The sequence below is a fragment of the Leptodactylus fuscus genome, chromosome 9, assembly GCF_031893055.1.
Source record: "Leptodactylus fuscus isolate aLepFus1 chromosome 9, aLepFus1.hap2, whole genome shotgun sequence".
NCBI classification, from domain to species: domain Eukaryota; kingdom Metazoa; phylum Chordata; class Amphibia; order Anura; family Leptodactylidae; genus Leptodactylus; species Leptodactylus fuscus.
The window spans coordinates 5,192,475-5,219,013 of record NC_134273.1 but is presented as its reverse complement, the minus strand read 5'-3'; the positions used below and the strand labels follow the sequence as shown (position 1 = coordinate 5,219,013).

Below are 26,539 nucleotides of genomic sequence, written 5' to 3'. Positions count from 1 at the left end.
ATATATAGAGTATAATAGGATTGTATTATGGTCGTGTCCAGTGGTCGGTCATGTTGGGGGTTGTAGTGCCCTATATATAGAGTATAATAGGATTGTATTATGGTCGTGTCCAGTGGTCGGTCATGTTGGGGGTTGTAGTGCCCTATATATAGAGTATAATAGGATTGTATTATGGTCGTGTCCAGTGGTCGGTCATGCTGGGGGTTGTAGTGCCCTATATATAGAGTATAATAGGATTGTATTATGGCCATGTCCAGTGGTCGGTCATGATGGGGGTTGTAGTGCCCTATATATATAGAGTATAATAGGATTGTATTATGGCCATGTTGGAGGTTGTAGTGCCCTATATATAGAGTATAATAGGATTGTATTATGGCCATGTCCAGTGGTCGGTCATGTTGGGGGTTGTAGTGCCCTATATATAGAGTATAATAGGATTGTATTATGGCCATGTTGGAGGTTGTAGTGCCCTATATATAGAGTATAATAGGATTGTATTATAGCCATGTTGGGGGTTGTAGTGCCCTATATATAGAGTATAATAGGATTGTATTATGGCCATGTTGGGGGTTGTAGTGCCATATATATATATATATATATATATATATATATATATATATATATATATATATATATATATAGTATGATGATCTCTGTCCATTGTCTTGTATATTCTTCCACTTTGCCGCCAGTTAACCCCGTCCTTGCCTCTCGGTCCCTTTATCTGGTAAGATATAAAGCAGTAGCAGAAAGTATACAGAAGAGTTTATCGTTTCATCTCCAGAATTGGCCGCATACAGGAGACCCCGGAGCCGCCGCCGCGACTTTATCGCAGAGTTCCAGAACTCTCTTTGAACCCGCTACACGTTGTTAATCCTTCTTTGTTTTTCTTTTAAGAAATTGCTTTTATTTCCTTCCCATGAAAAGGTTTCCTTGGAGCGGTCGCCTCTTCTAGGGTTTCCAGGCCTATTATGAGCACAGACCTGCTGGCAGAGCTCGGTTTCTTCTCAAACATTTCACCCGTTCAGATCTTTGGGGTTCAAGTTCAGGATAGCGAGTATCTGAGAGCTGCGGGGGAAACACAATGAGGCTTTTCAGGAGGCCGCGGCCGCTTGGCGTGAATGTAGAGCGACTTCTATAGAGGAGAACACTTGGGAATGTGCGGAGAACAGGAGCCGCCATGACAGACAACGCCTCCCATTTGGATTCCTTCAATCTGTTTCTGCTTGGATTTTCTTTAGTGGGAAATTCATTTACAGAAGAGGAAAAAAAAAAATCTTCAGAAGTTTTTGTGTTTGTGTTGGAGGAGCCGGCGAGTAAATGGCCCTGAATTAGCTGGGAACTGATCCCTGCGCTCATCCCTCCAGACTACACCCGTATACTCCACTTCATATGATCCCCGGGCCCAGCCTACACCCGTATACTCCGCTTCATATGATCCCCGGGCCCAGCCTACACCCGTATACTCCGCTTCATATGATCCCTGGGCCCAGCCGTACACCCGTATACTCCGCTTCATGTGACTCCGGGCCCAGCCTACACCCGTATACTCCGCTTCATATGATCCCTGGGCCCAGCCGTACACCCGTATACTCTGCTTCATGTGACTCCGGGCCCAGCCTACACCCGTATACTCCGCTTCATATGATCCCCGGGCCCAGCCTACACCCGTATACTCCGCTTCATATGATCCCTGGGCCCAGCCGTACACCCGTATACTCCGCTTCATGTGACTCCGGGCCCAGCCTACACCCGTATACTCCGCTTCATATGATCCCCGGGCCCAGCCTACACCCATATACTCCGCTTCATGTGACCCCGGGCCCAGCCTACACCCGTATACTCCGCTTCATGTGACCCCGGGCCCAGCCGTACACCCGTATACTCCGCTTCATGTGACTCCTGGGCCCAGCCATACACCCGTATACTCCGCTTCATGTGACCCCGGGCCCAGCCTACACCCGTATACTCCGCTTCATGTGACCCCGGGCCCAGCCGTACACCCGTATACTCCGCTTCATGTGACTCCTGGGCCCAGCCATACACCCGTATACTCCGCTTCATGTGACCCCGGGCCCAGCCTACACCCGTATACTCTGCTTCTTGTGACCCCGGGCCCAGCCTACACCCGTATACTCTGCTTCATGTGACCCCGGGCCCAGCTGTACACCCGTATACTCCGCTTCATGTGACCCCGGGCCCAGCCTACACCCGTATACTCTGCTTCATGTGACCCCGGGCCCAGCTGTACACCTGTATACACTGCTTCATGTGATCTCCGGGCCCAGCCGTACACCCGTATACTCTGCTTCATGTGACAGTCTGCTAATAGAGTCTCCATAAATACATATATGTTCATAATGTGATGTTTACATCCATGTAGTCATGTGGGAGGAGCTTAACATGCTCTAGTCTCAAGGGAGGGGCTTAGTCAATGCTCCAGTCAGGTAGGAGGGGCTTAGTCAATGCTCCAGTCAGGTGGGAGGGGCTTAGTCAATGCTCCAGTCAGGTGGGAGGGGCTTAGTCAATGCTCCAGTCAGGTGGGAGGGGCTTAGTCAATGCTCCAGTCAGGTGGGAGGGGCTTAGTCAATGCTCCAGTCAGGTGGGAGGGGCTTAGTCAATGCTCCAGTCAGGTGTGTATGGATTGGGCCACCACTCGATGCTCTGTATGGGAATATCCCGATCACTATAAGGTATTGGTCGTTCCCTTAGTTATAGGGTTACCTCGGCTCCCGCGTGTGACTTATAATTATTAACCCATTATTGTTGATACAAATTAGCTACAAGTTAATGAGCAATGATTGAAGACGACATTAGAAGGTTTGTAGTCGAGAGAACATCTTCACCTTGGGTGTAAAGGGCAATGGTGGGTTCATTGTGGAACCTGCATTAACTTCCCACCTTGGATCCTTTGCATTCTTGCCTCCATAGATTGCTAGCTCTTGGGACCAGCGCCCTCCACGGTCTATTCCCAGCACATGTATGTCACTAATGTCCTGTATGAGATAGACGTGTTCTCAGGCATGTTCTCTCTTCCATGGTGTCATATCCTCCAGCGTCTTGTGGTTTCGGACCCTTCGGACCATGTTATGTCTTCCATACTGCTTGGGTTTTTCTTGCAGGTTTCCCACTGAGCTTTCTCCAAAGACAATGGAGAGACAATGTGTCTTATCTGTATACCCTGAGTACAAGCAGATAGCAGGCGCTCTGGAGAGACTCTCGGCCTTAGTGATTAGACGGTGCCAAGTCAAGATGTCGGGTGCTGGAGAGCAAAGGTGGAGGCTGCAAGGAATGGATTTGATCTGGAGAATGGTTATAGTGGGGGGGCCGAGAAGCGATAGTGGGGGGCCGAGAAGCGATAGTGAGGGGCCGAGGGGCGATAGTGGGGGGCCGAGGGGCCGAGCACCCACAGGGGCAATATAATATAATAGACCGGTGACTGGTCAGTGTAGGGTCCTGGAGCTTCTCATTGGGAGCAGCAGAGGTGAGTAGAGCCGTGTACACACTTACTGAGCGAGACTGCATTGTCCAGCCACAGAGCAAAAGAGAAGAAGCGGGAAATGTAACCCGGAGACTCCATCACATATTATATAACCTATTACTGTATACTGTATATCACATATTATATAACTTATTACTGTATATCACATACTATATAACATTACTGTATATCACATACTATATAACATTACTGTATATAACATACTATATAACCTATTACTGTATATAACATACTATATAACATATTACTGTATATCACATACTATATAACCTATTCTAACCTTCCTGTCCTATTTCAGTCCATTTAATGACAGACCTCACAGGCACTTGGAGAAACTCATTATCCTCAGCTTGTGGGAGGGGAAGGGTCTACAATTACCCCTCCCCCACCTTCTCACAGACACTTAAGTGTCAGCACCTTCTCCTCTGTGTCCAGTCTTATGTTATTCTTGTATTTTATCATCTGTCTAGGTAACAGTGGAGAAGTATTATTACAACCCAAACTGGATATATACTCTGTATACTAGAGAGCTGTGACTGACCTATCCTTTATACTAGAGAGCTGTGACATCGCTGACCTATCCCCTATACTAGATAGTGGTGACATCACTGACCTATCCCTATACTAGAGAGTGGTGACATCACTGACCTATCCATATACTAAAGAGTGGTGACATCACTGACCTATCCGTATACTAGAGAGCGATGACATCACTGACCTATCCATATACTAGAGAGCGGTGACATCACTGACCTATCCGTATACTAGAGAGCGATGACATCACTGACCTATCCATATACTAGAGAGCGATGACATCACTGACCTATCCATATACTAGAGAGCGGTGACATCACTGACCTATCCATATACTAGAGAGCGGTGACATCACTGACCTATCCATATACTAGAGAGCGATGACATCACTGACCTATCCATATACTAGAGAGCTGTGACATCACGGTTCCCTTAGGATGTAGATGTGTAGTTGACACCTGCGAGCAATAGTGGCCTCCTCCTTCTATAGGTAATGACTTAGTCACTGGCTGGACACTTCCAGTCTTACTTGCTCTGCTGATTATACCGTTTCCCCAACCCCCTCTCGCTTGATGATGGTTTGGCCCCCGGGTGCCGCCCGCACTCTCCGCCAGCTCCTTCCCTCTTTATGAGGTGCTGCAGTGTTTTTGCCTTTTTTAGGAATGACCTTGTCGTCTTCACACCCGGCTGGGAGAGTTTTTGCTCCCTGATTAATTGGAGCATTGAGCGTTGCGGTGAGTAAGACCTGGCAGGGTCTGATTATTATCTGAGTGAGGGGCCCTGAGACGTGACGTCCGCCCGGGGGCCCCATGACTGTCAGCGGCCCCTGAGCCGGATCCCGTTGCATCTAACCACCCATTTCTGTGACATTGGTGACAAGTTTTCCAGTTCCCTCTGCAGTGAGGTTTGGAGAAATCCATTCACAAGCTGCAGGAACAAAAACATTCAAAAATTTCTGCAGCAAATCTGCGACGTGTGAATTGACCCCGAGAGTGGCCGCCTCCCCGGGAGGACATTCAGCGGATCCATCTGTATTTCTACGCCAGGACAGAGCGGATATTGTGCCGGGCGCGGTGAATGACAGGGTTTTTTTTCCTCATTTGGCCGTAGAGCTTAACCTGTTCACTGCTGGTGGGCATTAGAGGGGCGGCCAGTGTGCAGGGCGGAGGGGACACAATGGCTCCTTCATAGCCGGCCCTTTGTCTCTCTGGGAGTAGGAGAGCGGTGAATGGAGGTCAGAGGCTCAGCCGCCATCACAGTGAAATCCCTCCCGTGGGAATTGAAAGGACTCCCTTGTCACCCTGTGATCCGCACAAACCTGCGTGCCACAACACAATGGCCGGGGATTTAGTGCGGCAGAACCCTATTCACACCAGGTGATTGAGCAAATGTAAGCAGAATCCGCCCGGCCTGAATACCAGCGCTATCCTGAGCAGTATACAGGGGCCGCCCCAACACCGGGTATATACCGGGACCCTGGAGACTGTATGGCAGCAATATCTATCTATCTATCTATCTATCTATCTATCTATCTATCTATCTATCTATCTATCTATCTATCTCTCTCCTATCTATCTATCTATTTATCTCCTATCTATCTATCTCCTATCTATCTATCTATCTATCTATCTATCTATCTATCTATCTATCTATCTATCTATCTCCTATCTATCTATCATCTATCTATCTATCTCCTATCTATCTATCTCCTATCTATCTATCTATCTATCTATCTATCTCCTATCTATCTATCTATCTATCTATCTATCTATCTATCTATCTATCTCCTATCTATCTATCTATCTCCTATCTATCTATCTATCTATCTATCTATCTATCTATCTATCTATCTCCTATGTATCTATCTATCTATCTATCTATCTATCTATCTCCTATCTATCTATCTATCTATCTATCTATCTATCTATCTCCTATCTATCTCCTATCTATCTATCTATCTATCTATCTATCTATCTATCTCCTATCTATCTATCTATCTATCTATCTATCTATCTATCTCCTATCTATCTATCTATCTATCTATCTATCTATCTATCTATCTCCTATCTATCTATCTATCTATCTCCTATGTATCTATCTATCTATCTATCTATCTATCTATCTCCTATCTATCTATCTATCTATCTATCTATCTATCTCCTATCTATCTATCTATCTATCTATCTATCTCCTATCTATCTATCTATCTATCTATCTATCTATCTATCTATCTATCTATCTCCTATCTATCTATCTATCTATCTATCTATCTATCTATCTATCTATGCCATCCATATGTCAGGGGATAGTCGGGGCACTCCCATACACATTATATGATTGGCCGGTCTTGTTGGTTGATATGTAATGTGAATGGTGACATAAGCAGCGCTGTCGGCCCGCAGAGCGGTTTTGTATATTTTTGGTATGAAATTGTCTATAAAATCTACTTTGCAGGATATGTCGGGGACACAGAAGTGATGGAGCGTCTAATAGTCCATATACAACATAAACTTAGGAAATACCTTAAAAGACCCCCCACCCCTCCCCCCAATATAAAGTGATTAGTGGATTTTTGGAGGGACTCTTAATATTTCCGCTCTGCGCGCTCCGGGCTTGGCTTTCATGCACATTCATGGCCGTGCGCTGTTTGTGCAGGTGGCAGCTGTCGACGCTGAAGAGAGATTTCCAGATCCACAATAGATACATTGACAGAGCGGCGGCTGGCGCGCGGCCGGGACGCACATGATACATAAATTTGCTGCTTTATGGCCGCATCCTGGGATTCTGCTGAATCGGATATTACATTAAGCAGCCATTCACCGAGTGACGGCCACGGCGGATCGGCAGGAACCCAGTGTTTACTATTATTGCCTTTTACGAGATTCAGAAATGTCGTTACTGCGGCGGAAATCGCCCATTAAAGCCGCCGCGTACAATCCCGTACTGTCCTTAAATTGGCTACTGCGACTCAAGTGCCGGTAAATAACCTTTTATTTCTCTCCGCTGTTTCGCTTTAAAGTGGCGGGAAATGGATGGCCCACAAAATCATAAATAATCTGATTGTGGGAAAGCTGGGTGACAAACAATCCAGCTCTCCCGGGGATTAGGATCCAGCTTTCCCAGACAACTGAAAGTCAAATCTGCCTAATTAGCCAGTGATTGATTCCCTCCTAAGTCTGTTTGGTCTCTCCTCCTTACTTTACACTGCAGATTTGCAAGTTCCAGAATTTGCCTAGTGGTCTCTGCTACTTGTCCGCCATGCTTTACAGTGTAGATCTGCCTAGTCCTACAGTGAACTCTTGTACTTGTCCGCCATGCTTTACAGTGCAGATCTGCCTAGTTACACAGTGATCTCGGTGGTCTCTACTATTTGTCCCCCATGCTTTATAGTGCAGCTCTGCCTAGTCAAACAGGCTGCAGTGCTGGATTGCACAGGAGGCCTTCAATATCTCAGGTTATCTGAGTTACCACCCCTTTAAGAGCTTACTGAGGGTCACCCAGCTTTCCTACCATTTCTGCTGGGGGTTCTTTAATTAGGTTTAGGCTGGAGAAATCTCTCGCTCTCTCTGATCTGTTTCCTTCCCGTCTTTCCTGGCATTGTCTGCCGGACATCGGTCACCTGGTTGAAACTATAAGGGTAGGGGGTGCGAGTGTCTATACTATAGAGGATAGAGGGTGTGGGTGTCTATACTATAGGGGCAGGGGGTGCGAGTGTCTATACTATAGGGGTAGGGGGTGCGAGTGTCTATACTATAGGGGTAGGGGGTGCGAGTGTCTATACTATAGGGGTAGGGGGTGCGAGTGTCTATACTATAGGGGTAGGGGGTGCGAGTGTCTATACTATAGGGGTAGGGGGTGCGAGTGTCTATACTATAGGGGTAGGGGGTGCGAGTGTCTATACTATAGAGGATAGAGGGTGTGGGTGGCTATACTATAGGGGTAGGGGGTGCGAGTGTCTATACTATAGGGGTAGGGGGTGCGAGTGTCTATACTATAGGGGTAGGGGGTGCGAGTGTCTATACTATAGGGGCAGGGGGTGCGAGTGTCTATACTATAGGGGTAGGGGGTGCGAGTGTCTATACTATAGGGGTAGGGGGTGCGAGTGTCTATACTATAGGGGCAGGGGGTACGAGTGTCTATACTATAGGGGCAGGGGGTGCGAGTGTCTATACTATAGGGGTAGGGGGTGCGAGTGTCTATACTATAGGGGTAGGGGGTGCGAGTGTCTATACTATAGGGGTAGGGGGTGCGAGTGTCTATACTATAGAGGATGGAGGGTGTGGGTGTCTATACTATAGGGGTAGGGGGTGCGAGTGTCTATACTATAGGGGTAGGGGGTGCGAGTGTCTATACTATAGGGGCAGGGGGTGCGAGTGTCTATACTATAGGGGTAGGGGGTGCGAGTGTCTATACTATAGAGGATGGAGGGTGCGGGTGGCTATACTATAGGGGTAGGGGGTGCGAGTGTCTATACTATAGAGGATGGAGGGTGTGGGTGGCTATACTATAGGGGTAGGGGGTGCGAGTGTCTATACTATAGGGGTAGGGGGTGCGAGTGTCTATACTATAGGGGTAGGGGGTGCGAGTGTCTATACTATAGGGGTAGGGGGTGCGAGTGTCTATACTATAGGGGTAGGGGGTGCGAGTGTCTATACTATAGGGGTAGGGGGTGCGAGTGTCTATACTATAGGGGTAGGGGGTGCGAGTGTCTATACTATAGGGGCAGGGGGTGCGAGTGTCTATACTATAGGGGCAGGGGGTGCGAGTGTCTATACTATAGGGGTAGGGGGTGCGAGTGTCTATACTATAGGGGTAGGGGGTGCGAGTGTCTATACTATAGGGGTAGGGGGTGCGAGTGTCTATACTATAGGGGCAGGGGGTGCGAGTGTCTATACTATAGGGGCAGGGGGTGCGAGTGTCTATACTATAGAGGATGGAGGGTGTGGGTGGCTATACTATAGGGGTAGGGGGTGCGAGTGTCTATACTATAGGGGCAGGGGGTGCGAGTGTCTATACTATAGGGGCAGGGGGTGCGAGTGTCTATACTATAGGGGCAGGGGGTGCGAGTGTCTATACTATAGGGGTAGGGGGTGCGAGTGTCTATACTATAGGGGTAGGGGGTGCGAGTGTCTATACTATAGGGGTAGGGGGTGCAAGTGTCTATACTATAGAGGATGGAGGGTGTGGGTGGCTATACTATAGGGGTAGGGGGTGCGAGTGTCTATACTATAGGGGTAGGGGGTGCGAGTGTCTATACTATAGGGGCAGGGGGTGCGAGTGTCTATACTATAGGGGCAGGGGGTGCGAGTGTCTATACTATAGGGGTAGGGGGTGCGAGTGTCTATACTATAGGGGTAGGGGGTGCGAGTGTCTATACTATAGGGGCAGGGGGTGCACAGTGCTGGGCTGAGAAGTGAATGGAAACCCTTTGACTGTAGCTTTTTCCTATTCTTCGCCTTGTCCTCTGTTCAGTCATCTCGATACATTGTAACACTTTGTATCCACTTCCTTCCTTCTATATACAGAGGATCTATAATGCTTCTATACCTTGCTATACTGTATGGCTCCAGGCCCCACATCACATCTGGAGTACGCTCCGTCCTGTTTTCATGATGCTGGAATGTTACTGGATACCAGTATACACCAGTATACACCAGGATACGACTACAGATTGGTCAGTGGACCCCAAACTAGCTCTGGCTTGTGGCCCCAGCCTGTAGACGCCTCATAAGGATCAGTATACAGGAAAGCAGGTTATTTCTCACCAATATAGGAAGTGTTCAACACTTGGATCCTTAGGATATGTTCACACTGCAGGTTTGTTACAGAAAGTTCTACATCACAAAACCTGAATGTTACCTTTCACAAATTTCTACAAGCCCCAGATAGTTAATGATGGTGGAAATATCTGCAACAAATCTAGATAGTTCCTAGGTATATAGATATAACATACGTAGATAGGAGATAGTAGGTAGATAGATAGATAGATAGATAGATAGATAGATAGATAAGAGATAAATAGATAGATAGATAGACAGGAGATAGATAGATAGATAGATAGATAGATAGATAGATAAGAGATAAATAGATAGATAGATAGACAGGAGATAGATAGATAGATAGATAGATAGATAGATAGGAGATAGATAGACAGGAGATAGATAGATAGATAGATAGATAGATAGATAGATAGATAGGAGATAGATAGATAGATAGGAGATAGATAGATAGATAGATAAGAGATAAATAGATAGATAGATAGACAGGAGATAGATAGATAGATAGATAGATAGATAGATAGATAGATAGATAGATAGATAGATAGATAGATAAGAGATAAATAGATAGATAGATAGACAGGAGATAGATAGATAGATAGATAGATAGATAGATAGATAGGAGATAGATAGATAGGAGATAGATAGATAGATAGATAGATAGATAGATAGATAGGAGATAGATAGATAGGAGATAGATAGATCCAGCAGGTAGGTGTGAGGACAGGGGCCCTATGACCTGGGTAAGTACACATAAGACATACCAGGCCCCACAGATGACTTCCGGCGTCTTCTAGTAGCGGCGCGGTTGCGGCACATCCATGGCGTTGTGTACACAGACATCATTTCTTCATAAACCTTACGGCTTCAAAGCTCTCGGGCAGAATATAAGACGTCGTTCACTCTCAGCCACTTTGGCCAGGAGCCAATTTCAATAATTTGAGCGTCTATTACTACCCAAATGAGGTTTACAGCCCCCCTTCCCTGTACCCCCCCCCCCCCCCCTCAGCTCCAGTAGCCCTGAACTGCTTAAAATAGCCCCCTGGTCACAAGCGTGCAATCATAATATTTAGAGTTTGCGCCTGCCCTGGTATCACATGCCCCTCCGCGCCGCGCTCAGACCTGGCAGGGTGGGTTTTTCGTTTTCCTTTCTAGTCATTGGCTCGGTTCCCAAAATTAAACAGCTACCAAATATTAAAGAGAAATTTCCAAGCTCCGTCATCAGCCCAGCGAGCCTTGTCATGGGGAGATTAGCGCTAAAGTGACTGTGCGGCTCCAGGAGCCCAGCGGCTAATAAATGGCCCCTTGTTGTATTGGAACTTAAAGGGACGGCATCTGAAGGGGTCTGGAGATTCAGGGGGGCAGCTGTAGGGGGCGTAGTAGTCACACTGGGGGATGGTTACTCCAGTATTATAAATGGCTTATGGTCAGTGGGGTCCTTGTACAGATTTTGCATTAGGGACCAGAAGATTCAAGCTGAAATTGTCTAAATTGGTACAAAAAGAATAAAATCTTGAAAAACAAAATTCACATAAGAAAGCCTGAGCGCTCACATTACAGCCCACAATGCATCACAAGTCAGAGGTGACCCCCACCATAGAGGGGCCTTGTAACTGAGCCCTGACTATTCACAGGGATCCTCCTTCACTCCTCAGGGGCGGGGTTAATTTTGTGCAGACCACACCTCCAAGGAATGGGTAGATCATACAAGGAGAAGATGGAGATATATCATGACATGATTTTTAGTTGCAATTCTTTATCAATATCCAAAACTCTGCTCTTAGGAATCGGACTATTCTTATACCCAGAGGCCGAAAATCTGTTCTGGCCATTCTTACAGCTGAAGGTTTGTTACAGTTGTAAGAATCCACAGAGAGCAAAGATACCCGAACTCCAGACGGATACGTTACCTGCACTGATACCTTGTAACAAGACAGGATTGAGAATGGTTAACTTTATAGAGGATTGTCTAGACTGGATACAATTGTAACAAACAGTCACCTGTAAGAAGATAGATAGATAGATAGATAGATAGATAGATAGATAGATAGATTAGATAGATCAGGGATTTCCGCCACACTATAACATTTCCATTCACTTCCAGCAAGCAGAGATCTTGGTAGATTTTACTCAGTGATTTCGTCCGGCGCCGCCATCGTCTGCCGCTGCGATTCTCTCGGTCACATGGTCCGTGGCTGGAATATAAGGTGAGGATTGTGTCTTGTAAACATCTCCACGCTCCTCGGCATCTGCAAACACTTAACCTCTTCAGTTCTGATCCCTTCCAGTAACAAAAGGATTAAATGGCTTCCCCCGGAATATCACAACATGTGCGAGATTTCTCACGTGCGACCGTCTTCCAGGGATTAAGCGGTTAACGTTGCGTTCCCCGGAGTAACATGTGTTTTACAGATTTGTCATGTGTGATCCATTTGCAGAAGAAGCCGTGTGTAAAATAATCGCAGTGACACAAAGCCACGTAACTGCAGCTCCGCAGACCTGGCCGCCAACGCCGCTGATCTGTCTTTCTCGTGCAATCGGATTGGTTGGATCTGATCTGCACTAAAGCTTCTCCTTACGATCCTGGCTGCTCACACTGCACAGACTCGGCCTTCTTCGCAGACGCTTGGCATCCCGGAACGGCTGCCTGGCCAAGTTGGCCGCCAACTCGAATGTTTAGGTAGTGAAATAGAGATGAGCCTGGTTTATATAAGATGCTTCACCGTTCTGCTCGCAGATGCTGAAGGGCGCTCTGTCCGCAGGAGAAAGACCTCAGTGTGCGCAGCCTCGTGCAGTGTCAGAGGAGTAATGCCTTTCTTAAAGGAGTTGTGTTGGCTGAAATCTTCCACAAACAGCGCCACATCTGTCCTCAGGTTGTGTGTGGTATTGCAGTTCAGCCTAATTCACTTCAGTGGAGCTGCAGTACTAGACACAACCTTAGGCAGGGGTGGCGCTATTTTCTAATCCTTTACAACCCCTTTAAGAAGTAAATTGTAACATTTTTGCTATATTGTGTTCTTGTAAGGCCGGGGTTGTGTGACAACTGTCTCTTCACGGCCGTCCAATGTTGACTTGCGCAGTTTCTGATCTTCCTGTGAATTGTTGCACATCAGCCCCGGCTTTACATTTGCTCTTATTGTTTGAAGTCTGGCACAATCATTTTCTCTCCATCATGTTTTCTACTCCAGTCACATCTAGAGCTGCATTCACCTATGTTTTTTACTCCAGTCACCTCTAGAGCTGCATTCCCTATTGTACTGCCGGCCAGTTATGACCTATCTACCTTTTACAAGCCGACCCTATAATTTTCTAGACTCTATTGCATGGAATTCCGGAAGATGTTGCGACGTCCGCGTCATACTGCTTGGTGTAAACATTGCGCCTTCCGCACGGAATCGCGGCAGAGTGCTGGGTGTGAAATAAGAAGCGGCGGGACGGGGAAGAGAGTTGGAAAGTTCTGCAACCTGACAAATGTCAAAAAGTAGAAATGAATGAATGCAGCTCTGGAAGTGAATGGAGCATAATCTATGATGTCCCATGGTGGAGCTATGTTTTAAGGATGACCTTCACCAACCAAGAGCAACTCCAGCTCTTTTGCTACTTTAATAGCCACCCCTTTAATGATTCCGGTACAGTTGGAATTTTTTCTCTCGCCCCCACCTTTCCTGAGCAAATTGTCCTTAATACAGTCACTAGACTTCCTAATGACAAGTGGGTGGAGTCAGGCAGGAACAGACAAAGAAGTGTGACAGAGCTTTAATTAAAAATCAGACAGTGTCAGAGCCCTGAGTCACACCCAATTGCCTGACTCCACCCCCTTGACATTAGGGAGTCTAGTTTACATATCAGGCCCCATAAATACCAGCACTGATTGCTCAAAAACGCTGAGGGCTAGAGAAAAAATTCCAACTGTGCCGGAATCCGTGGAGGGGCGACTATTAAAGGAGGCAATGCAAGGTCCTCTTTAAGGGGGGGCTCCAGTTGTCTTTTGGTGCCATATTTCTAGTATTGCATTGTGATTGTGACATTTCACTATTTGTCCTAACAGTTTGTGCCCCGGCAGTGGTGACCAACTGCACATCTGTCATCTCACCCTACCAGAGGGGCTTTTACTGCAGTGATCACAGCATCCGATATGAATTTAAGAAAAGCACCATATCGATCCCACTGCTTCTGGCACTGGGAGTGCTGTTGGCGTTGGTGTCTGTAAGTGACGTGTGGCACAGGAGCCGGCCCGCGCGGAGCCCTGCCCCCCTCCCATAGTAAGGGTGGCGCCCTGGGCACCATCATTACACCTGGGAGGTCCTGCACAGCTCGGCGCCGCCCGCCCTGCACCGTGAGCTCATGTGTTTTATTCTGTGCATTGACGTATCTCCCTTTTTGTGTTTTTCTCTCTTGCTCTGTGGCTAGCCGCCCTCCCTTTCCTGATTATTGAAACTAACAGAATCCAACCGTATCATCGGGGGTTCTACTGTAAGGATGAAAGTATCCGGTACCCCAACAAATCGGGAGAGACAATTAATGACGCTGTGCTATCTGCTGCTGGCATTCTAATTTCCATCCTTGCTGTAAGTCTGTGAACTGCCAATCACAACAATCTACCCGGATGTATTCTCTATGTATTGCCGCTGATGAGGGTTCTTAACCTCCGGGCCACTGAGAGGAGCCCTGACATACCTATTGGCCTTCCTGCACCCAAACTCCAGCTCTTTTCATCCTTTAGTAGCCACTCCTCCACAGATTCTGGCACAGTTGGAATTTTCTCTCTAGCCCCCTCCATTCCTGAGCAATCAGCGCTGGTAGTTTTGGTGCCCAATTTGATAACTAGACTCCCTAATAACAAGTGGGTGGTGTCAATAGGGAGCAGGGAATGGGATGTGGTTGTGAGCTCTAACACGGTCTACCATCTGATTGGAGCTCTGAGTCACACCCTCTACCCGCGTCTTTCTGACGTCACCCTCTTGACATTAGGGAGTTTAGTTATCATATCAGGCACCAAAACTACCAACACAGATTTTTTGGGGGGATAGAGAAAAAATTCCAACTGTGCTAGAGTCAGTGGAGGAGCGGCCACTAAAGGATGAAAAGAGCAGAAATTGATGGAGACGCTGAAAAATGGAATGATAATAGAAATGGGCGGAGCCGTGACAACTTGTCAGTCATTCTAAGCCAAAAAAATGGCATAAATCTTATCTGTGTATATTTGGCCCTTTATGGAAGCAACAAGCTAAACCTTAATAAATGTAAATATTCACAGGCCATACGAGCCCACAAGGAGGTTAAGAACTCTCCAGCAAAAATTTCTGTATCAAATCTGTTTGTATCTGAAAATATCTGAAATTAATTCTAAATTGACAGCTTTCTTTGTTCCTGATACAGAGCTCCAGATCTCCTGCCTAGACAGAGGGAGAAAATGAAATTCTATCCTCCTGCGGCCACCACTAGAGGGAGCTCTGGAGCTTGCTGCATATATGGAGTTCTATACTAGCACAGTATGCAGTCAGCTCCTCGGCTCCCCCTAGTGGTGATCAGGATTTTGTCTTTGCAGGGGATTTGGAGATTTGTATCAGAAATGCTGAGCTTTGATTCCTCTGATGATAAATTGTGCAAACCCAGCGTCCCTTATGGGGCAGACATTTCCACAATTGCAGTTCATCTCAGAGTTCGGGGTCATTTGTTCCTCCCCGGTTTCTTGCAGTAATTCCTATTATTGGAGTTTGTTTTGGATCTGGGTTTCATTATTTCTGATTTATTCCAAGTTATCTCTGCTTTTGCATCGGTGTTGGGAAAATCCTTTGCTTTTCTTCCATATGTGGATTAATCCTGTTATGATCGCCCGGGCCCCTGCGCTAAAGCTTTCCAGATAGAAGATTGCGTTCCAGGGACAGAGGTCGAGACGGACTGCACAATCCGTCTCTGTATCCGCCACATCAACATTATGATCATGGGGCCAGTAGATGTCACCCTGTTTTGTGTATGCAGGACTTAGGAATATACAGGGTTAATTTTCTGATTTTACTGATCTTGTCTTAGGATCCGATCATCCAACATGGTCTCCCAGAATTCAGTGCTCTAGCATATAATAGGGGGTCACACAGGGGCCCCGCGGGTTGTGGACCTTGTATCCGTTGTGTCTCTGATGATGACATCATCAGGGGTGACAGCTCATATAAGAAGGAACGGTGACCCGCGTGATGCCACCAGCACAGACGCCACTTTCACAATTACTAGTGATCGGTATTTGGGGCTATTAAGTTCATTAAGTTATTAAGTCATTGAAAGTCAAAGGAAGGAGCAAAAGGTTCACGAGACGTCTTATTGTGTAATAACCCAACTAAGGAGGTGACTGACAGCACCCGAGATTAGTGACAGGAGCGCATCGTGTGTCACAGCCGATAATCCAGAGGTAACAATGTAACAGTAAGAGGCATGACTGTATAATACTGAAGGGGTAACAATGTAATGTCAGAGGGGAGACAGTAAATAGTGAAGGGGGTAACAATGTAATGTCAGAGGGGTAACAGTGTAATGTCAGAGGGGTGACAGTGTAATAGTGAAGGGGGTAACAATGTAATGTCAGAGGGGTGACAGTGTAATAGTGAAGGGGGTAACAATGTAATGTCAGAGGGGTGACAGTGTAATACTGAAGGGGGTAACAAGGTAATGTCAGAGGGGTGACAGTGTAATACTGAAGGGGGTAACAAAGTAATGTCAGAGGGGTGACAGTGAAATACTGAAGGGGTAACAATGTAATGTCAGAGGGGTGACAGTAAATACTGAAGGGGTAACAATGTAATGTCAGAGGGGTGACAGTGTAATACTGAAGGGGTAACAATGTAATGTCAGAGGGGTGACAGTGTAATACTGAAGGGGTAACAATGTAATGTCAGAGGGGTGACAGTGTAATAGTGAAGGGGGTAACAATGTAATGTCAGAGGGGTGACAGTGTAATAGTGAAGGGGGTAACAATGTAATGTCAGAGGGGTGACAGTAAATACTGAAGGGGTAACAATGTAATGTCAGAGGGGTGACAGTGTAATAGTGAAGGGGGTAACAATGTAATGTCAGAGGGGTGACAGTGTAATACTGAAGGGGTAACAATGTAATGTCAGAGGGGTGACAGTGTAATAGTGAAGGGGGTAACAATGTAATGTCAGAGGGGTGACAGTGTAATAGTGAAGGGGGTAACAATGTAATGTCAGAGGGGTGACAGTAAATACTGAAGGGGTAACAATGTAATGTCAGAGGGGTGACAGTGTAATACTGAAGGGGTAACAATGTAATGTCAGAGGGGTGACAGTGTAATACTGAAGGGGTAACAATGTAATGTCAGAGGGGTGACAGTGTAATAGTGAAGGGGGTAACAATGTAATGTCAGAGGGGTGACAGTGTAATACTGAAGGGGTAACAATGTAAAGTCAGAGGGGTGACAGTGTAATAGTGAAGGGGGGTAACAATGTAATGTCAGAGGGGTGACAGTGTAATACTGAAGGGGTAACAATGTAATGTCAGAGGGGTGACAATGTAATACTGAAGGGGTAACAATGTAATGTCAGAGGGGTGACAGTGTAATACTGAAGGGGTAAAAATGTAATGTCAGAGGGGTGACAGTGTAATAGTGAAGGGGTAACAATGTAATGTCAGAGGGGTTACAGTGTAATAGTGAAGGGGAAACAATGTAACATTAGTGAAGGAGTAACAATGTAATGTCAGAGGGGTAACAGTGTAACACTGAAGGGGCTAACAATGTAACATTAGTAAAGGGGTAACAACACAAAATGAATGGGGTGACAATTTAATACTAGAGACAATCTCTGCCCCACATGCAGATCCTGATACCCCTATCGATCAGTTGTTAAGCAGAGGGGCAGGTTAGGGTCACTGCACAAACGGGCGACAGCGTAAGACCTAGTGGGGCTGAGACAGTATCACATAAGGGGGTTCCATATGGGTCAGGGGGCTCTTACCCGTCTCTATAGCCTTAATACATGTGGTTTTAGTTAACCCTCCTCTGATTTATTTTACACAGCCTGCCCCATCTGACTATGAGGGCCGAGGGCTTCATCTAGTCATGGGCCTCCCAGTCTCTGCCCGAATGGTCAGTTGTAATAATAATGACCCCCCCCCCCCCAAACGCATCCTGATAATTGGTAATTGGACACAGTGTGACATCTGAGATCCGCGCGCGCTCACCTCTGCTACATCTGTGAGGAGTCAGGACCTTTGCTTGCCCCGATGGCCGGCACAGAATGGACGTCTGTTCTGTCTCTTCTGCTTTCCAAAAAAAAATAAAAAAAGAAAAACTTCTAGTTAATTCTCCAATTAATTCTTTACAGCTCGATGCATCTGTGAAGACCACCAGCGATGTCACGTGAGGGGGAGGGGACCCTGATAGGAGAGTCACTATAGGTACAGGGGGGTCCCGGGGCTGGGGAAGGATTCAGGACTGCTATGAGGTGGTCACTATGAGGTGGTCACTATAGTGGTATGTCCAGCCATGATGGGGCGCAATACCTGGACGGTAAGAACTTTTGCAGCAGAAATGGGGCTGCACCCTGGGGCCTGTGTAAGAGGTGACCATCACTATAATAAGGGGCAGCGGTCTGTGACCACCACTATAATAAGGGGCAGCGGTCTGTGACCACCACTATAATAAGGGGCAGGGGTCTGTGACCACCACTATAATAAGGGGCAGCGGTCTGTGACCACCACTATAATAAGGGGCAGCGGTCTGTGACCACCACTATAATAAGGGGCAGCGGTCTGTGACCACCACTATAATAAGGGGCAGCGGTCTGTGACCACCACTATAATAAGGGGCAGCGGTCTGTGACCACCACTATAATAAGGGGCAGCGGTCTGTGACCACCACTATAATAAGGGGCAGCGGTCTGTGACCATCACTATAATAAGGGGCAGCGGTCTGTGACCATCACTATAATAAGGGGCAGCGGTCTGTGACCACTACTATAATAAGGGGCAGCGGTCTGTGACCACTACTATAATAAGGGGCAGCGGTCTGTGACCACTACTATAATAAGGGGCAGCGGTCTGTGACCACTACTATAATAAGGGGCAGCGGTCTGTGACCACTACTATAATAAGGGGCAGCGGTCTGTGACCACCACTATAATAAGGGGCAGCGGTCTGTGACCACCACTATAATAAGGGGCAGCGGTCTGTGACCACTACTATAATAAGGGGCAGCGGTCTGTGACCACTACTATAATAAGGGGCAGCGGTCTGTGACCACCACTATAATAAGGGGCAGGGGTCTGTGACCACCACTATAATAAGGGGCAGGGGTCTGTGACCACCACTATAATAAGGGGCAGCGGTCTGTGACCACCACTATAATAAGGGGCAGCGGTCTGTGACCACCACTATAATAAGGGGCAGCGGTCTGTGACCACTACTATAATAAGGGGCAGCGGTCTGTGACCACTACTATAATAAGGGGCAGCGGTCTGTGACCACCACTATAATAAGGGGCAGCGGTCTGTGACCACCACTATAATAAGGGGCAGGGGTCTGTGACCACCACTATAATAAGGGGCAGCGGTCTGTGACCACCACTATAATAAGGGGCAGCGGTCTGTGACCACCACTATAATAAGGGGCAGCGGTCTGTGACCACCACTATAATAAGGGGCAGCGGTCTGTGACCACCACTATAATAAGGGGCAGCGGTCTGTGACCACCACTATAATAAGGGGCAGCGGTCTGTGACCATCACTATAATAAGGGGCAGCGGTCTGTGACCATCACTATAATAAGGGGCAGCGGTCTGTGACCACTACTATAATAAGGGGCAGCGGTCTGTGACCACTACTATAATAAGGGGCAGCGGTCTGTGACCACTACTATAATAAGGGGCAGCGGTCTGTGACCACCACTATAATAAGGGGCAGGGGTCTGTGACCACCACTATAATAAGGGGCAGGGGTCTGTGACCACCACTATAATAAGGGGCAGCGGTCTGTGACCACCACTATAATAAGGGGCAGCGGTCTGTGACCACCACTATAATAAGGGGCAGCGGTCTGTGACCACCACTATAATAAGGGGCAGGGGTCTGTGACCACCACTATAATAAGGGGCAGCGGTCTGTGACCACCACTATAATAAGGGGCAGCGGTCTGTGACCACCACTATAATAAGGGGCAGCGGTCTGTGACCACCACTATAATAAGGGGCAGCGGTCTGTGACCACCACTATAATAAGGGGCAGCGGTCTGTGACCACCACTATAATAAGGGGCAGCGGTCTGTGACCATCACTATAATAAGGGGCAGCGGTCTGTGACCATCACTATAATAAGGGGCAGCGGTCTGTGACCACTACTATAATAAGGGGCAGCGGTCTGTGACCACTACTATAATAAGGGGCAGCGGTCTGTGACCACTACTATAATAAGGGGCAGCGGTCTGTGACCACCACTATAATAAGGGGCAGCGGTCTGTGACCACCACTATAATAAGGGGCAGCGGTCTGTGACCACCACTATAATAAGGGGCAGCGGTCTGTGACCACCACTATAATAAGGGGCAGCGGTCTGTGACCCCCACTATAATAAGGGGCAGCGGTCTGTGACCACCACTATAATAAGGGGCAGCGGTCTGTGACCACCACTATAATAAGGGGCAGCGGTCTGTGACCACTACTATAATAAGGGGCAGCGGTCTGTGACCACCACTATAATAAGGGGCAGCGGTCTGTGACCACCACTATAATAAGGGGCAGCGGTCTGTGACCACCACTATAATAAGGGGCAGGGGTCTGTGACCACCACTATAATAAGGGGCAGGGGTCTGTGACCACCACTATAATAAGGGGCAGGGGTCTGTGACCACCACTATAATAAGGGGCAGCAGTCTGTGACCACCACCATAATAAGGGGCAGCGGTCTGTGACCACCACTATAATAAGGGGCAGCGGTCTGTGACCACTACTATAATAAGGGGCAGCGGTCTGTGACCACCACTATAATAAGGGGCAGCAGTCTGTGACCACCACCATAATAAGGGGCAGCGGTCTGTGACCACCACTATAATAAGGGGCAGCGGTCTGTGACCACTACTATAATAAGGGGCAGCGGTCTGTGACCACCACTATAATAAGGGGCAGCGGTCTGTGACCACCACTATAATAAGGGGCAGGGGTCTGTGACCACCACTATAATAAGGGGCAGGGGTAACACTGCCTTCCCTGCGCTCTTGGGGTCCTGGCCCCTGGCCTCAGTATTGGGGGGCCGGTATGACCCCCTGGCGCTCTGCAGAGGTGAGAGATTTGGAGCCGCTGATCCTCATTATGTGCCTGTCAGAGGAGTCGGAGCCTCTGCAGGTCATTACTGGGATTTATGGCTCTGTCACATCCAAGAGGCTTCACTGGGAGTTGTGGAGTCCATGACGGGAGGATTTACTGTCAGCCTTGTGCAGCAGAGGTCACTAGGAATGGGGCGAGCGGTGCTGGGATGACTGGTATTAATGGGGGGGCGGCCATTGGGGGATAGTCTGTAACTATAAGTCATGGCTGATATGATGTGCACAGCTGGAGGGGCCTATAGACCGGAGACAGATGTGGAGGGGCCGTCAGCGCATATACACTAAGCTGCACATATATACTATAGACTATATACATACACTATGGACATACACTGCACACATAGACTTTATACATACACTATATACTGCACACATAGACTTTATACATACACTATATACTGCACACAGACTTTATACATACACTATATACTGCACAGACTATATACATACACTATACACTGCACACAGACTGTACACATTCACTATACACTACACACAGACTGTATACATACACTATACACTGCACACAGACTATATACATACACTATATACTGCACACAGACTGTACACATTCACTATACACTGCACACAGACTATATACATACACTATATACTGCACAGACTATATACATACACTATACACTGCACACAGACTGTACACATTCACTATACACTACACACAGACTGTATACATACACTATACACTGCACACAGACTATATACATACACTATATACTGCACACAGACTGTACACATTCACTATACACTGCACACAGACTATATACATACACTATATACTGCACAGACTATATACATACACTATACACTGCACACAGACTGTACACATTCACTATACACTACACACAGACTGTATACATACACTATATACTGCACAGACTATATACATACACTATACACTGCACACAGACTGTACACATTCACTATACACTACACACAGACTGTACACATTCACTATACACTGCACACAGACTATATACATACACTATATACTGCACACAGACTGTACACATTCACTATATACTGCACACAGACTGTATACATACACTATATACTGCACACAGACTGTACACATTCACTATATACTGCACACAGACTGTATACATACACTATACACTGCACACAGACTATATACATACACTATATACTGCACACATAAACTATGCACATACACCATACACTATACACTACACACAGACTGTACACATTCACTATACACTACATACATAGACTATATACATATAGCCTATATATACAGTGCAAAGACATTGGACATACACTAAACATATACAGTAATATATACATACACTACTCACACATCCCCTATATACACTACACACAGTGTACAGACATTGCACATACACTACTCACACATCCCCTATATACACTACACACAGTGTACAGACATTGCACATACACTACACACATCCCCTATATACACTACATACAGACTTCGCCCGTTGATCGCCTCCATTGACTTTCTTTCCTTCCGCTCATTCATCTCCAGACAGATTCCAGATGAAAATAACTTCATGGGAAAGTGAGTGATGTCCGACTGATCCAGATCTCGGCATTCATGTGTAAATAGGGAGTAATGGATGGGGGACTGTGAAAGGGCCCGGGCCGGAGCCCACTCCATTATAGTCACATTCTGCCCTGATATCTTAGTTGTGGGGTCCGGGGAGGCCATTGTGCTTCATGGCTGGCTGGATTCTCTGAATGAGCCTGAATTTGCTGCAGGTTGTCTAAGCCCCATATAGACACTCGTATGTCCAGATAATCCCCGGGCCATGTGCTTGTCATAGTGACGGACATATTGTATTATAGAAGGGGTCATCTGACTGACAGGGTCTCTTCTACGTAGCGTAGACTTTGGTGTCCGAGTGGACAGAGATTCTCCAGAACGTCCTGTCTTGTGGTTGGGTCTCCAGGGTTCGCGGTTCCTTGGATTATCTCCATCATAGTAGTCATCCTCTTCCTTCTCCATCGACTCTCCCGAGTATGATTGTCTTCTCCAATGGGTTGGTCTTCTCAATAGCATCTGTTTCCTCACCCTGGTCATCTTGCTTTTGCGGCAGCTTTGGCTTGATGTGGTTCAGGATCTTCTCTATTGGGGTCTTCTAGAGCTTCTGAGCATTGGCTGCTCCTCGGGGGTGTTGGCTCTTGTTCTTCTGCCTGTCATCGTCTTGGAGGTCACTAATGAAGGCTCCTTGTCTTTGCAGATCATTGTGGGCGAGTTCTTCCGGATATACTACTTGAAGGAGCGTTCGTATTCGTTCATCCAGAATCCTTACGTCTCCGCCTTGTACAAGCAGGTCGGATGTTTCATCTTCGGCTGTGCCATAAGCCAGTCCTTCACAGACATCGCCAAAGTGTCGATTGGACGTCTGCGCCCCCATTTCATAGAAGTTTGTGATCCGGATTTCACGCAGATCAATTGTTCTCTTGGATATATCCAGGATTATAAGTGCCGGGGCGTGGAGAGTAAAGTCACGGAAGCAAGGTAGGTGATGGGTGGAGGACGACTAGGCATTGGTGTCCATAGAGGGGCCCAGAAAAATCAAAATGGGACCCTTTTATGGTTCTGGTTCGAGGTTGATGCTTTTTATCTTCTGCCCATCCATATGTTGAGTGACTGTGCTGAAGAGGGGGCCGGACTAATCCTAGCAGCTCCTCGGGGGCGGTCTCTATAGTATATACTACTGAGGGTTGGGCTATATCCTCCATATCTGGTCCAGTCAAAATAGCAAAATTCTTATTATTTTTCTTCTCTGTTCCGCTATCTCTGTCCCACCTTCATTTATTAGACATCCATAAACCCTAAAGTAATAAATGCCGCAACATCCGGGTAAGAATTAGTCACGACTCAGTCTGTCAGGTCCATTATCTCCCAGTACACCCTGTATCACATCTCTTCCTTGTTTACAGTCAGTATATATATATTATATATATCTACCTGTACATGTCCTGGAGACTGATGAGTGACCAGATAAGGCCGTGACTCAGGTCTTGCTCAGTTTTTACACCCCCTTGGTAAAAGTCCATCGTGTTCTTATCTTATATTTTTTTTCTTTTACAGGAAGTCGTTTTTCTCGGGCCACGCCTCGTTCTCCATGTATACCATGCTGTACCTGGTGGTAAGTTGTATATATTGTATCCTACATAGCCTAGAACTCCACAAACCAGAGGTTCCAGCCCCCTTACATGTGGGCACTTTATATACTGTATATTCTGGATGGATCGGTCCTTTATATACTGTATATTCTGGATAGATCAGTCCGTTATATACTGTATATTCTGGATAGATCGGTCCTTTATATACTGCATATTCTGGATAGATCGCTCCTTTATATACTGTATATTCTGGATAGATCGGTACTTTATATACTGTATATTCTGGATAGATCGGTCCTTTATATACTGTATATTCTGGATGGATCAGTCCTTTATATACTGTATATTCTGGATGGATCGGTCCTTTATATACTGTATATTCTGGATGGATCAGTCCTTTATATACTGTATATTCTGAATAGATCGGTCCTTTATATACTGTATATTCTGGATGGATCAGTCCTTTATATACTGTATATTCTGGATAGATCGCTCCTTTATATACTGTATATTCTGGATAGATCGGTCTTCTATATACTGTATATTCTGGATGGATCAGTCCGTTATATACTGTATATTCTGGATAGATCAGTCCGTTATATACTGTATATTCTGGATAGATCGGTCCTTTATATACTGCATATTCTGGATAGATCGCTCCTTTATATACTGTATATTCTGGATAGATCGGTACTTTATATACTGTATATTCTGGATAGATCGGTACTTTATATACTGTATATTCTGGATGGATCAGTCCGTTATATACTGTATATTCTGGATGGATTGGTCCTTTACATACTGTATATTCTGGATAGATCGGTCCTTTATATACTGTATATTCTGGATAGATCGGTCTTCTATATACTGTATATTCTGGATAGATCAGTCCGTTATATACTGTATATTCTGGATAGATCAGTCCTTTATATACTGTATATTCTGGATAGATCGGTCCTTTATATACTGCATATTCTGGATAGATCGCTCCTTTATATACTGTATATTCTGGATAGATCGGTACTTTATATACTGTATATTCTGGATGGATCAGTCCGTTATATACTGTATATTCTGGATGGATTGGTCCTTTACATACTGTATATTCTGGATAGATCGGTCCTTTATATACTGTATATTCTGGATGGATCAGTCCTTTATATACTGTATATTCTGGATGGATCGGTCCTTTATATACTGTATATTCTGGATGGATCAGTCCTTTATATACTGTATATTCTGGATAGATCGGTCTTCTATATACTGTATATTCTGGATGGATCAGTCCTTTATATACTGTATATTCTGGATGGATTGGTCCTTTACATACTGTATATTCTGGATAGATCGCTCCTTTATATACTGTATATTCTGGATAGATCGGTCTTCTATATACTGTATATTCTGGATGGATCAGTCCGTTATATACTGTATATTCTGGATGGATCAGTCCTTTATATACTGTATATTCTGGATAGATCGCTCCTTTATATACTGTATATTCTGGATAGATCGGTCTTCTATATACTGTATATTCTGGATGGATCAGTCCTTTATATACTGTATATTCTGGATAGATCGGTCTTCTATATACTGTATATTCTGGATAGATCAGTCCGTTATATACTGTATATTCTGGATGGATTGGTCCTTTACATACTGTATATTCTGGATAGATCGGTCCTTTATATACTGTATATTCTGGATGGATCAGTCCTTTATATACTGTATATTCTGGATGGATCAGTCCTTTATATACTGTATATTCTGGATAGATCGCTCCTTTATATACTGTATATTCTGGATAGATCGGTCTTCTATATACTGTATATTCTGGATGGATCAGTCCTTTATATACTGTATATTCTGGATGGATCAGTCCTTTATATACTGTATATTCTGGATAGATCGCTCCTTTATATACTGTATATTCTGGATAGATCGGTCTTCTATATACTGTATATTCTGGATGGATCAGTCCTTTATATACTGTATATTCTGGATAGATCGGTCTTCTATATACTGTATATTCTGGATAGATCGGTCTTCTATATACTGTATATTCTGGATGGATCGGCCCTTTATATACTGTATATTCTGGATAGTTTGGTTTTCTATATTCTGGATAGATCGGCCCATTAGGTGACATGTCATAGTTTTATTTTTATGATTTTTTGCACAAATCTCGGGGGGGCAGACACTTAACCCATTCATAAGCAGCCCCTGCAGGCTGCGCCCGTCCGCACAGGGCTGTTGTGTTCTAGAAGTTT

The 26,539-nt window shown here is 45.9% G+C and overlaps 1 protein-coding gene across 2 annotated transcripts in view; it reads left to right on the top strand.

Annotated features, from left to right (window-relative positions):
* The window catches only part of PLPP3 (phospholipid phosphatase 3), a 47,049-nt gene that overhangs the window by 9,335 nt on the left and 11,175 nt on the right, over positions 1–26,539 (top strand). Inside the window, exons 2-4 of one of the 2 annotated variants that reach the window (XM_075286467.1) lie at positions 13,862–14,019; positions 23,378–23,658; positions 24,235–24,292. In XM_075286467.1, the coding sequence (XP_075142568.1) occupies positions 13,862–14,019; positions 23,378–23,658; positions 24,235–24,292 (497 nt within the window). Of the gene's footprint in view, positions 1–13,861; positions 14,020–14,223; positions 14,382–23,377; positions 23,659–24,234; positions 24,293–26,539 lie in introns of both variants that reach the window. The other variant, XM_075286466.1, reaches the window with a different exon arrangement.